The sequence below is a fragment of the Gopherus flavomarginatus genome, chromosome 5 (genome assembly GCF_025201925.1).
Source record: "Gopherus flavomarginatus isolate rGopFla2 chromosome 5, rGopFla2.mat.asm, whole genome shotgun sequence".
In the NCBI taxonomy this organism is placed as follows: Eukaryota; Metazoa; Chordata; order Testudines; family Testudinidae; genus Gopherus; species Gopherus flavomarginatus.
Window position 1 is genome coordinate 113,252,081 of NC_066621.1, and position 13,625 is coordinate 113,265,705.

General features: G+C 41.6%; 1 protein-coding gene across 9 annotated transcripts in view; it reads left to right on the top strand.

Moving 5' to 3' along the window:
* Window positions 1-13,167, top strand: part of PRORP (protein only RNase P catalytic subunit) — an 87,601-nt gene extending 74,434 nt beyond the window's left edge. For all 9 annotated transcript variants that reach the window (XM_050953896.1, XM_050953898.1, XM_050953893.1 and 6 more), the window contains 3 exons: window positions 6,183-6,331; window positions 8,719-8,914; window positions 12,720-13,167. In XM_050953896.1, coding sequence (XP_050809853.1) covers window positions 6,183-6,331; window positions 8,719-8,914; window positions 12,720-12,848 — 474 coding nt within the window. In that variant the 3' untranslated portion in view covers window positions 12,849-13,167. The remainder of the gene's footprint in view (window positions 1-6,182; window positions 6,332-8,718; window positions 8,915-12,719) is intronic.
* Window positions 13,168-13,625: the final 458 nt, after the last annotated feature.

Below are 13,625 nucleotides of genomic sequence, written 5' to 3' on the forward strand. Positions count from 1 at the left end.
TCGATCGCAGCAGTGTCTATCCTCGGTTAGTGTAGGCATGGCCTTAGAGGCAGCACCGGAGTAGTTATCCTGATTGCTGAATTGAGGCCATATGTAGACTGGTCTTAGCACTGCCCCTTCTTTGGTGTCTCATTGTGACTACTGAAATCAGTTGAGGCACTCTTCCTATCAGCAGGGGCGGCAAGTTGTATAGGCCTGTGGGGCCCATGCTCCACCAATTTGAGAGCACAGGGGCCCTTCTCCACCAGAGTTCGGGGCTGGGTCTCTCCACCGGCAGCACAACAGGGATAAGGCAGCTTCCTGCCTGCCTGCCTGCTCTGCTTTCGGAAGTGGCCAGTATGTTCCTGCTGCCCCTTGGGGGGGAGCATGTCTCCGCACGCTGCTGCCACCCCAAGTTGCAGTCAATGGGAGCTGCAGGGATGGTGCCTGTGGGCAGCGGTGCATGGAGCTGTAGGAGTTTCTGCCAGAGGGGTGTGCGGGTTGCTTTCAGGAGCCACCTGAGGTCAGCGCTGCACCCCTCACCCTCTCCTGCACCCCAACCCACAGCCCCAGCCCAGACTCTGCACCCTGCCCCCAAACTCCCTCCCAGAGCTTGCCCCCTGCATCCCCTCCTGTACCCCACCCCCTGCCCCAGCTTGCACCCCACACCCTAACTCCCTCCCAGAGCCTGTCCCCCGCGTCCCCTCCTGCACCCTAACCCTCTGCCCCAGCTCAGACCCTGCATTCAAACTCCTTCTCAGAGCCCATCCCCTGCTCCCCATCCTGCACCCCTACCCCAGTGTGTGTGTGTGTGCGTGCGTGCGCGGGGACGAAACTTGGACCCGTTCTGGGCATCACCAAAAATTATACAAACCTGTCAGCACTTAGTTTTGAACTTGGTAGGGGGATCTGGTAGCTGGAAGTACTCCGTGGAGAGTCTATGACTGAATTTTTCAGGTCACCTCTTTTCAGCCAACCCCCTCCTAATCCATCACAGTCCAATTTACATGGCTTAAAGGAACAGTGCAAAGCCGTGTACCTTTCCAGTCTAGCTTTCACATAGTTATTGATGCTTTAACCAGGAAGATCCAATAAGAATCAAAAGGGTGGGATTTTCCACTCTTTGAAGATTGTTCGTGTGTTTCTATTTTAAATTTTTAAATTTTGTACAGTGGCTAGATGCTGCAGTGGTGAGCATCAAATCTACAAATAACGCAAGACCCTAGAGTCCAACAAATTCGTTTATCATAATCCTAAAATACTGCATCAAATCTTGGTCTTTCCTCATATAATATTTCAACGAAGGCAGAGTAAGGACTTTGCGTGAGGTAGAGAGGTGGAACAAACTGAGGAAAAAACTCAGGATTTGGGTTTTTTTCAAAGAGATATAAAAATGTATGCCAAGTATTACTTTTACTATTATGCAGGGAGACAAAAAACTGTAGCCACCCCTCTCCAGTACCAGATAAATGCCAACACCTTCATAGTTTCATTTTGGGGTCGGAAACAAAGATGATCATCAATCAGTCAAGATGCTTCAGTTTACAGGGGAAACCTACAAAGTGTGACCTACAAAGGGTTTTAAAAATGGTCTTTTGCTCCTCGTGATGTATAAAGATGACCTGAAAGTTGGGTGTTTGGGTTTGGGGATTTTTTTGGAGAGGAGGGATGGTGAAGGGGTTTGATGGAGAAAATTTTAAAAAATGATTTTTTCATTAGAAGTCTGGTCTTGTTTTTTCAGGAAGCCTGTGTGAATGTGTGGAGAAAGTAGGATTATGACATCCTCTTGATACCAAGCAGGGTGAACCCTGGATAAGTACAAAGAGAAGTTTTTTTATTCAGACTGCGTAAAGGGTTGTCTGTACAAGTTAAAGTGCAAACTCCTCTGTAGACAAACTTATTTCACTTTGAATGCCTTTTCTGAGTTTAGTTGAACCAGTTTCTCATTGACCGAGGGCTGGTCTACAGACAAACTTACACCGAAATAATAAATTTGTTGTAATTTGCACCTTTTATTATATTGGTGCAATCTCTGTGTTTGGCACTCTGATTTCGGAGTAAAAGTAAATTTACTTTTAAATACTCTAAATTTACACGTGCAAGGTAAGCCAACATAACTTAGGTTTAAACTGTTTATGTGTGTCTGATATAACTCAATCAGTTTAAAATTACACTTTTATTTAAACCAGTAGAGCAGGCCTACTTTTAAGTGAAATAGGAATTGACTTATGCTAAATCAAAATAAGACACTTGTATTTCAAAATAAGAATGTCCATACATAAACTTTAGAAACAAAATATTAGATGTTAATTAAAACCAGTTTAGTTATTTGGGTGGCAGTTTGTGTGTGGGCCAAACCTAAGATTTTATAGTCTTAAGTCAAAAAACAAGCTGGGGGGAAAAATCGAACAACTCCACATCCCAACCTTTCAGTCGTCTTGTACATTTAAAAAAAAAAAAAGGCAAAAAGAAAGCACAAGTCCATTTCCTTTTTCTCTTTAGGTCACTTTTAAGAATATGCTAGTTACATCAGCTATAGAATCGCTACTGTACCGTTATCAAAAATGGAAAATTTGCTGTCTAGGATTACTCAGAAAATCTCTCTGCCATTCTCAGCCCACTGTGTGATGCTTTACCCAAAGTCAGATTTCATTTCCTGAAAGTCATTGCATGCAGTTAATTCTACTACGTGGAAATACTTTGAACACAATGTTTTATTAAAGCAATATAGCCTTGCCCTGAAGAATTCATTATTTTAAAAAAAGGTTTTTGTGCATAATGAAAAGGCTGTGTGAACTGGTTAGTTAGGTGGGATTATGGTAAATAGACATTTGAGTGGAAATGATGTAAATGGCAAAAAGAAGAGTTGTATCTTCCTTTAAACTTTTGGCCTGAAATTTAAACATTTCAAGTAGTATAAATCAGTACATTGGAGTAGCATTGACTTACAGCAGCTTAGGATCTGGCTCTACATGTTGTAGCAATCAGTTTTTAGAAAACCACCAAAAATATTTCCATTAAGATTTTTAATTTCTGTGGAAACAGTTTTAAGAAACCAAACATGTTCTCCTTCAGAGTTTGCATCCCAAACATTGCAGCACCTGGCCTGCGCTGGAGAGTGAAAGTGACTATAAAAAAGTGAAACAGACCAATTAATTATCCCTGTACAGTTGAAATATGCAAAAAGTAAACAACATAAATAGTGAGAAAATATAATTGAACTTTAAAATTATTTCAGCTCTAATGTGTTATTAGGAACATAGATAAGGAAATTTGTTATTTAAAAATATATATAATCTGACAGGTTTTAGAGTGGTAGCCGTGTTAGTCTGTATCAGCAAAAGGAACGAGGAGTACTTGTGGCACCTTAGAGACTAACAAATTTATTTGAGCTTAAGCTTTTGTGGGTTAAAACTCACTTCATCGGATGCATGCAGACGAAAATACGGTAGGAACGTGTATATAAACACAGAGAACATGGAAAAATGGATGTTGCCATACCAACTATAACAAGAGTTATCAATTAAGGTGGGCTATTATCAGCAGGAGAAAAAAAAACTTTTGTAGTGATAATCAGGATGGCCCATTTCCAACAGTTGACAAGAAGGAGTGAGTAACAGTAGGGAAAAAAATTAGCATGAAGAAATAGTTTTTACTTTGTGTAACGACCCATCCACTCCCAGTCTTTATTCAAGTCTAATTTAATGGTGTCCAGTTTGCAAATTAATTCCAATTCTGCAGTTTCTCACTGGAGTCTGCTTTTGAAGTTTTTTTGTTGGAGTATTGCGACTTTGAGGTCTGTAATTGAGTGACCAGGGAGGTTGAAGTGTTCTCCAACTGGTTTTTGAATGTTATAATTCTTGACGTCTGATTTGTGTCCATTTATTCTTTTGCATAGAGACTGTCCAGTTTGTCCAATGTACATGGCAAAGGGGCATTGCTGGCACATGATGGCATATATCACATTGGTAGATGTGCAGGTGAACGAGCCTCTGATAGTGTGGCTAATGTGATTAAGTCCTATGATGGTGTCCTCTGAATAGATATGTGAATAGATATGTGGACAGAGTTGACATCAGGCTTTGTTGGATGAGAGCTAAGGAATCATTGTTCTAAGTCAGCTATAAACCCAGGAACCTATCCTTGCAACAAAGAGAGAGAGAGAGCATGTCAGACAACTTACTTTATCTGCCATTTTATAGGCTGAAACCATATTATTTAGTTATTGTCTAGCCATATTATGAGCTATTTCTTTTAAGCAGAGGAAAGTAGACCCCATGTATGTAAAGAAATGTTGGATGTCTAGCATGATCTCCTACAAACGGCAGCCAACTCTGTCAGTCACTAGTAAACTCCAGTGCTCCGCTCCAGCACCGAGACCACCTAGGCCCATCTTTAAACTTGGGCTTGTCTACACTTACAGAGCTGCGCCAGTGCAGCTGTGCTACTGTAGCGCTTTGTGAAGACACTACCTATGGCAATGGGAAAGCCTCACCTGATGGCGTAGGTAGTCCACCTCCCCGAGATCCAGTAGCTATGGCAATGGGAGAAGCCCTCTCATTGACATAGCACTGTCTACACCAGGAGTTAGGTTGGTATAACTGCATCGCTTAGGGGTGTGGATACCAACACAGTTATACTGACGTAAGTTTGTAGTCTAGACCAGGACTCAGTGTACAGAGCCTTCACCCCCATCATTCCAGTATTATAGCAGCAGCAGCTAGGAGAGCCAGCAGACAATAAACCATAAAACATTTTTGGCTCCCTTTCCCGCTTCCATGGCTACTAAGTGAACCCTGTCTTTTTTCTGTGGCAAAGGAGCCTGTTGAAGACAGTCACAAAGAGGAGGAGAGGGTGGGAGAAGAAACAAGGGAGAGGAGAGGCAGAGGAGAAGGCTAGGAAGTCAGCAGTGATAGAGGAAAAAATACTAACAGACTGTGGAGGCAATAGCAATAAAGAATTAGGGAGCTCTCTTTGCTAAAGCATTTGTATGTATAGTCCCCAGGCAATGTACTGCAATCTCAGGAACTAATTTTCCTCCTTTTTTGGTCAATATGGTAATGCTATTAATTTGCAATCAATCCATATGTGTGTTCAGTGTACTTAAAGGGTTAGGTTCTCCACCCTGTCCGATCTCTGCCTGGGTGCAATGGAGAGGGAAGACCACAGGGAGCCAGTTGTGGCTCCCTGATCCTCAGTGATCTGGCCCCAGCACAAGTTAGAATGGCACAGGTGCAGTTCTAACTGGCACCTTTGGTGTATGGTCCCTCAGTGGAGAATCTAGCATAGTGATGACTTTTACCACCCTGGAATATTGATTCATGCATTGGTTGATACTGGTTTTAATGATGCTTTCATCACCCCTTCATACTTTTATAGCAGGGGTAGGCAACCTATGGCATGTGTGCCGAAGGCGGCATGCAAGCTGATTTTCAGTGACACTCACACTACCTGGGTCCTGGCCAGCAGTCCAGGGGGCTCTGCATTTTAATTTAATTTTAAATGAAGCTTCCTAAACATTTTAAAAACCTTATTTACTTTACAGACAACAATAGTTTAGTTATATATTATAGACTTATAGAAAGAGACCTTCTAAAAACATTAAAATGTTTTACTGGCATGCGAAACCTTAAATTAGGGTGAATAAATGAAGACTCGGCACAGCACTTCTGAAAGGTTGCCGACCTCTTTTATAGTCTCTCTTCCTCTCTTAGAGCAGTACCGATCAATTATACTTTGCAACCACTACAGTAGGTGGTGCTACTGGAGCAGTACAGGCTAAATAATCAAGCCTTCCTCACTTCCTTGACTAAGCTCAAGGCTTCACCTCAGCACCATTCCCGGTGTGAGAATCCCAAGATGATTCAAGTCTTCCATTTGACTCTTACCTGTTGAGCTGTCCAGGGAGCTCTGCATCAATTCCCATGTATTAATTACAAGAATGTTGCAGAAGTTTAAAGCAGTACATTTTTCTTTTTGTGTATGTGTTTGATAATTGACAGTTTTTAACAGTTTAGTTAATTTTTTTATACTTAAAAATGAGAGTTTCCTACCTACTGCTGACCCTAGGAAAGATTCCTGGGAGACTGTCCAGGGAAATGATAGGAATCCCATGACTAAAGACATAGAGAAGAAAATATATTTCCTGACATTCTTTTTTTTACAGCTAAAACAGTCTGTGCTTTTGCTTTTGTTTCCTGCAGCTTTGTGATGTTGTCTTCCACCTGGCACAGCAGAATCTGCGGTTGCTCGTGCTGGGCCGCAAACACATGCTGACTGGGTCTTATAGCTGGAAAAGGCACATTGTGGCTGCTATGCAGAAGAAAGCAGACTTCTTCTTTGCTGAAAATGTGTAAATATTGAAGAAGATGACTCAATTTACTGGTGGTCAAAACTAGATTCATTTTTATTTTTAATTACTTAAACCATCTAATTTTGTGACTTACTACAATACTATTTATTATTAAGCACTGACAGTGCTCAGCCCTGTATATGCAAAAGAGAACAACATATTCCTTGCTCCATGGAGTTTACAGTCTAAATGGACAGAGAAAACAGATTAAAAATTGTGCTAAAATACAGAACTCTAATAATGTTGAGTCTTAGGGTATGTCTGTACTGAAATAAAAGACCCGCAGCTGGCCCGGGTCAGCCAGCTCGGGCTGTAGGGCAAAAAATTGCTGTGTAGATATTCCGGCTCAGGTTTGAGCCCAGGCTCTGAGGCCCTCACCCTTCATGGAGTCCCAAAGCTCAGGCTCCAGCCTGAGCCTGAATGTCTGCACAGCAATTTTACAGCCACACAGTCCAAGCGCAGCGAGCCCAAGTCAGTTGACTTGGGCCAGCCACGGGTGTTTGAGTGCTGTGTAGATGTATCTGTATGTATATTGACACCTATATGGATCATCAGCAGGGTAGGAACCTTTAGATCCACAGCTAGACCCCTGCCAATTGAGCTAACAGATTAACTGATAGTATAGATTGTCATCCTATATGTCAGTGGTTTTCAACCTTTGTCATTTGTGGATCCCTAAAAAATTTTGAATGGTGGTACGGACCCCTTTGGAAATCTTAGACATAGTCTGTGGACCACCAGGGGACCACGGACCACCGGTTGAAAACCACTGCTCTATGTGGACCAATACTAGAAGGGATGAGACGCACATTTTGCCAAATATTTCTTGACAGCAGAGGACTGCTGAGAGTAGGGAACCTTGAGTTCTACTCCAGGTTCTGGAAAGGGAAGAGTTTTTGAAAAATATTAGTTCACACATGCTCAGTAGAGACTTGTTAGAGTTTGGCAGCTAAATGTAGATGGAATCTACAGAGAATTTAGCTAAGATTTTTTCAAAAGCTCATCGCTTGGCCAAATGGGGTTGTTTTTCATGGGAACAGGAAAAGGCACATCCCCGACAAAGATTCCCCTGTCCACCATGCTGAATTTAAGTTCCTGTCCAGTTCGGAGGTGATAGAGAGCTTCTTGGCAAAATGGTTGTAATAATTTTTAACATGGGCAAAACTGCATTTTTTCTTAATCTTCTGAGAAACAGGTAAACCAATTTTGCTGAAACTTCAGAAAAAAAAAACAACAGACAAACAAAAAAACCACACTATCCAGCCTGAGCAGAAACCCAGCATAGAAAATTTCAAACTGAATGGTTAAAGTCTGGCAAAGTTGTAAGCAACTGAAAACAGAATCTTGTAATGCACAGTGTTAACTATAGATACACCTGTGGGCTCCACCTATAATAAATGTGCAGCAGTTCTTCTGACTTACCTTTTTTTAGATCCTTGGATGAAAAGTACTGTAGAATTGCAGAGCTGTTGTTATGTAATGGGGCTTTTCCCAGGGAGGGATAAAAAGTTTAATAAAAAAATTAATTTCCTCTCCCCATCTCACATCTGTCTCATTTCAATGAAGATGAAGTCGAGTATATTCTCTGAAAAAGTCTTTGCTTGGGAATGAACCCACCCACAAGTCTAGGAATCAGAGTTACACTGTGTTATGCATGACAGTAGAGCAGGGGTAGGCAACCTATGGCACATGTGCTGAAGGCGGCACACATGCTGATTTTCAGTGGCACTCACACTGCCCAAGTCCTGGCCATCGGTCCGGGGGGCTCTGCATTTTAATTTAATTTTAAATGAAGCTTCTTAAACATTTTAAAAACCTTATTTACTTTACAGACAACAATAGTTTAGTTATATATTATAGACTTATAGAAAGAGACCTTCTAAAAATGTTAGAATATATTACTGGCATGCAAAACCTTAAATTAGAGTGAATAAATGAAGACTCGACACACCACTGCTGAAAGGTTGCCGACCGCAGCACTAGAGACACTATCAGATGCTCGCATGAAATTATTGATCTGTATGGATGCAGTACAGTTTTGTGCAAGTGTGTGGGACCCCTAAAGACACAATCTGACTATTAGTGCTTCTGTTCACAGTAGCAGTTTATTGTTAAATCACATGGTAAGTTACCATTTTGTTACTTGCTGTGTTGTAGTGGGAAGGAATATGTTCTTTCTACTAGGCAGCTAAATTTTAATTCCGTTCTGAACATTTGGATGCTTTGTGGTAAACAGGAAAAGTTCTTTGTTTTAACAGAGAGCTTAGTGGTGATGGGAATTTGCATTAATGATGATGAATAAAATTCAGCTGAATGCTTGATTCATTTCCTGCATCCTTTTAGTGCCCTTGAGTGACGTCCATCTTTACTCTTTGTGGTTTATTTAGGTCAGAAGATGACCCCTTCCTATTATATGCCACTCTTCACTCAGGAAGTCATTGTAAGTTTCTTACTAGAGACCTCCTGCGAGATCACAAGGCTTGTCTTCCCGACAATCTTACTCGGCATCTGTTCTTTAAGTGGCAGCGTGGACACCAAATGGTGCTTTCCCACTACTGGCCAGGAAAGAGAATAGAATTTCAGGTAAGTTCTCTGTTCTCTTCAGAAAACATACAGAACATACTCATTAAATGCATAAAATATGAGCCACAACTAATAAAAAAATGTAGAAAAAATTCCTATTGAGACCTAAGGGCAGAATTTGTATGGATGAGGACATAAGAGGCAGTGTGCTCAAAACTCCAGTTTCACTCTCAAATAGCACTTTTGCTCACAAAATGTGTGATTTGCCATTGTAGGCAAGAGGACTGATTAATAGACAAGAAAGTGACACTTCAAGGGCATAAACATATGCTTACCTGCAGAGTTACATGTTTGCCTTTACAGACCTTTTGGGTAAAATGTATCACAGGTGGACATACTTGAAAATTTTACCCTGAGGGTATGTCTACACTGCAATGTAAGTGCACCGTTAGTGGGACTCGAGTCAGCTGGCCTGTGTTAGGGGCTGTCATAACTATAAAGGGAAGGGAACAGCCCTCCTATGTACAGTACTATAAAATCCCTCATGACCAGAGACACCAAAATCCTTTTACCTGTAAAGGGTTAAGAAGCTCAGGAAACCTGGCTGACACCTGACCCAAAGGACCAATAAGGGGACAAGATACTTTCAAATCTTGGTAGGGGGAAGTCTTTTGTTTGTGCTCTTTGTTTTGGGGGTTGTTCGCTCTTGGGACTAAGAGGGACCAGACATCAATCCAGGCTCTCCAAATCTTTCTGAACCAATCTCTCATGTTTCAAACTTGTAAGTAACAGCCAGGCAAGGCGTGTTAGTCTTATGTTTGTTTTCTCAACTTGTAAATGTTCCTTTTTCTGGCTACTTGCTCACAGCTTGAAGCCTTCTCTTAACAAGGACCCTTGTTAAAAAAACTTTAACACCTCTTCCTTCAGGGTGCTTTCTAAGCAGCTAGAAAGGAGAAAAAAAATCCTACTGGCTTTTGGTTTAAAATGATCCCACCGCTCTGCCACCATGTCAAGGTTCCTCCCCCACTCTGAGCTTTAGGGTACAGATGTGGGGAACTGCATAAACACTTCTAAGCTTAACTACCAGCTTAGAACTGGTTTTGCTGCCACCATCCAGATTCCTCAGTGTGGAACACCCCTTTCCTCCCAAAGCCTTCCCCTCCTGGGTAGCCTTGAGAGACTTTTTCACCAAGTTCCTGGTGAACACCTATCCAATCCCTTGAATCTTAACACAAGGAGAATTTAACCATCCCACCTCCTTTCCCCCACCAATTCTTGGTGAGCCCAGATCCAATCCTCTTGGATCTTAAAACAAGGAAAAATCAATCAAGTTCTTAAAAACAAAGCTTTTAATTAAAGAAAGAAAGGTAAAAATCATCTCTGTAAAATCAGGATGGAAAGTACTTTACAGGGTAATCGGATTCATATAGCCCAGAGGAACCCCCTCTAGCCTTAGGTTCAAAGTTACAGCAAACAGAGGTAAAATCCTCTCAGCGAAAAGGAACACAAACAAAAGACTTCCCCCTACCAAGATTTGTAAGTATCTTGTCCCCTTATTGGTCCTTTGGGTCAGGTGTCAGCCAGGTTCCCTGAGCTTCTTAACCCTTTACAGGTAAAAGGATTTTGGAGTCTCTGGCCATGAGGGATTTTATAGTATTGTACACAGGAGGGCTGTTCCCTTCCCTTTATAGTTATAACAGGGACTCATGGGCTTGAGTGTCTACATTATATTTTAACCCTTTTCTAACCTTTGCTCAAGCATAGGGCTCTGGTGTCCACACTGCAGGGCGCAGACCCAAGTCAACCCTAGTAAAGTAAACTGTATCCCAGAATCCCTAGTGCCCCCCACCCCTGAAATGTTGCCACTCTAGGCCTAGGACCATGGTGTACTGTGGAAAAACTTTACTACCCACCCTGCACATTGCCAGGAAGCAGCTCATTTTGCAAAAGTCTTGATTGGTTCGCTCTCCATTGCAAACCCAGGAGGCTCTCTGATAGCATACTTGCAGACCAGTGATCAGAAAAGAATGGGTTAACAGTGACCTCGGCTGCTGCCATTTGCAAAGAAGGGGGTGGGTTACATTTTCAATAGAGTGGATTGAAGATTCTTAGGATAGAGAGGGCTTGTCCTGTGGAATTGTGGGATACTTCCAGCTGACTCCGGGGACCTGAGTCAAATGGTGTCTACACTGCAAAGCAATAGGGCTTGAATCCTGGTTCCCAGCTCACCTTGAGCTTGGACGCTCCGGACCTGCAGGGTCCTGGGACCCTGGATTAGTGCAATTGCAATGTACACACAAGGGGAATTAGGCTTGAACCTAGGCTCAAGACTGGGTTTACACTGCAGTGTAGACATACACTTATAGCCCTTCATATCTGGCTTCCAAATTCTGCTTTTTTTGCATCTGTTATAAGCATAAAAACAGATCATTCCCCTCTTCAATTCTTCTGTAAAGTGTATATTTTTAATCCCAAAATAGAATGCATTTTTTATTCCCTTTTAAAGACATGTTCACAGACGAATACAGGTATTTAGTGCAGCAATGTTCTAAACAGATAGGTTCACAGATAAGTATTGGTGCAGTAAAAAGATACATTATATTAGTCAGGTATGCAATCGGTATACAGCTAAATGAGTGATGACCTACTGAGCATAGTATGCGTAGTTTTGGCTGGAGGAAGTGAACTTGCTGTTTCTTGGTGAGACCAATAATAGAATACTGCATACAGTTATGGTGTCTACAGTTTTAAAAGAATGTTGAAAAATTGGTGAGAATGCAGAAAAGAGCCACAAAACAAATTCAAGGGCTGGAGAAAATACCTCTCATTGAGAGAATTAAAAAGCTTCATCTGTTTAATTTATGAAAAGAAGAGAGGTGACTTGATTACAGTATGTAAGTAGCTTCACGAACAGAAAATACCAACTACTGAAGTGCTCTTTAATTTAGCAGAGATAGGCATAATTAGAACCAAGGACTGAAGTTAAAACCAAACAATTCAACTTAGAAATAAGGCGCACATTTTTAAACAGTTAGGGTTGATTAACCAGTGGAACAAACTACTAAGGAAATTGGTGGATTCTCTATCTCAGGGGTTGGCAACCTTCAGCACGCGGCCCATCAGAGTAATAACGCTGGCAGGCCGTGAGACATTTTCTTTACATTGACCGTCTGGAAGCACGGCCCCCCGCAGCTCCCAGTGGCCGCGGTTCGCCGCTTTCTGCAGCTCCCATTGGCCAGGAACAGCAAACCACGGCCACTGGGAGCTGCGGGTGGCCATGCCTTCAGACAGTCAATGTAAACAAAATGTCTTGCAGCCCGCCAGCGGATTACCCTGATGGGCCTCATGCCGAAGGTTGCTGACCCCTTTTCTATTTCTTGATGTCTTCATATCAAGATCAGATATTTAAAGGTACACAAACCAGAAAGATTCTGTGTAGAGAAAAAATATTGAGATGAGTCATGGTCCAATGAAAAAGATCAAGTAAACAGTAGAAATCTTGAAGTCAACAAAGAGATTCCTGTGGTGGTGCTTTTTGAGTTCAACAGAATATAGTTAGAGAAGAATACTAGGACTCTGTTAACATTTTGTATATTTATATTAACTGGGATATATACACTTCTTAGGTGGGTTGGGTGCAAGGTTTATGAACAGAAATATCCAGTGTTGCTTGCAGTCAGACTACCTATCTATTTACTTTAACATGCTCTGCATTTTGTGTTTGCTGTTCTGCAAAACCATCCAACAGCTTTCCACTGATACTCCTGAGAAACAACAGGAAATGTTTGCTAGTCATTACAACATTTTTATTTTTTTTCCATTGAGCAAAATCAATTTAACATTTTTTTCTTGTCTTTACCCACAGCCTGTTCTCACTTACGACACCGTGGTACAGACTACTGGTGACACTTGGCATATTCCCTATGATGAACAGCTGGTGGAAAGATATTCCTATGAAGTGCCAACAAAATGGCTTTGCCTTCAACGGAAATAATAAAGAATGCAGTTTTACAAACTAAAACTACAATTGTTTGCTACTGTTGCTAACAGGCAGAATCCAGTGATCATGCACAGTCATGGAATTAATACACCAAATATGAACCCTGCAGCTGACGAAATGTTCAGTAAACATAGTTCACCAAATTCATACCTGCTGTAACTCCATTGAAGTCAGAGTTCATTTTGCCCTGTAGTAAATAAGAGATTTGTTGTAGCACCATTTATTAAGATTTTATTGGGATGAGGTGATGAAGGGATTAAGCACTAGGATGGTCCATAGATCCTCCTAATAAATTTTAGATTCTAAATTTCCAGAGATAGATGCGGGAAGGAACCAGACACAGACAGCTTGTTTGCTCAGGAAGGCGCCCCGTCAACCGGCGTGGCAGCCCTTTTATTCTTTCTTGTTACATTGTCAGCATGAATCAGCATGAATCACAGCCTTGTTTACTTGTTTCTTACTGGCGGAGGATCTCCCTTATCTCCCTGCTTCTCACCCGCTGCTTGCAAGCGTGACGTGCTATGTTTTTCATACTACTCAGGCATGTAGTGCTGTACTTGCCTGGTCTTATGATCAGGGGGGGTAACGGGGGGTTGCAGGGATTAATTATCTGGTGGTTTGCCAGCCAGGATCAATCCCTACAGATATAAAATCTTCTTTCTTAGTTAAAATAGTAGTTTGTTTTTTAAATAAAAATTGATCATATTAGGGACTTCACTGTGGGCAATAATATGACACAGCTGAATTTTGTATAGCCTCTCATAGAAACTT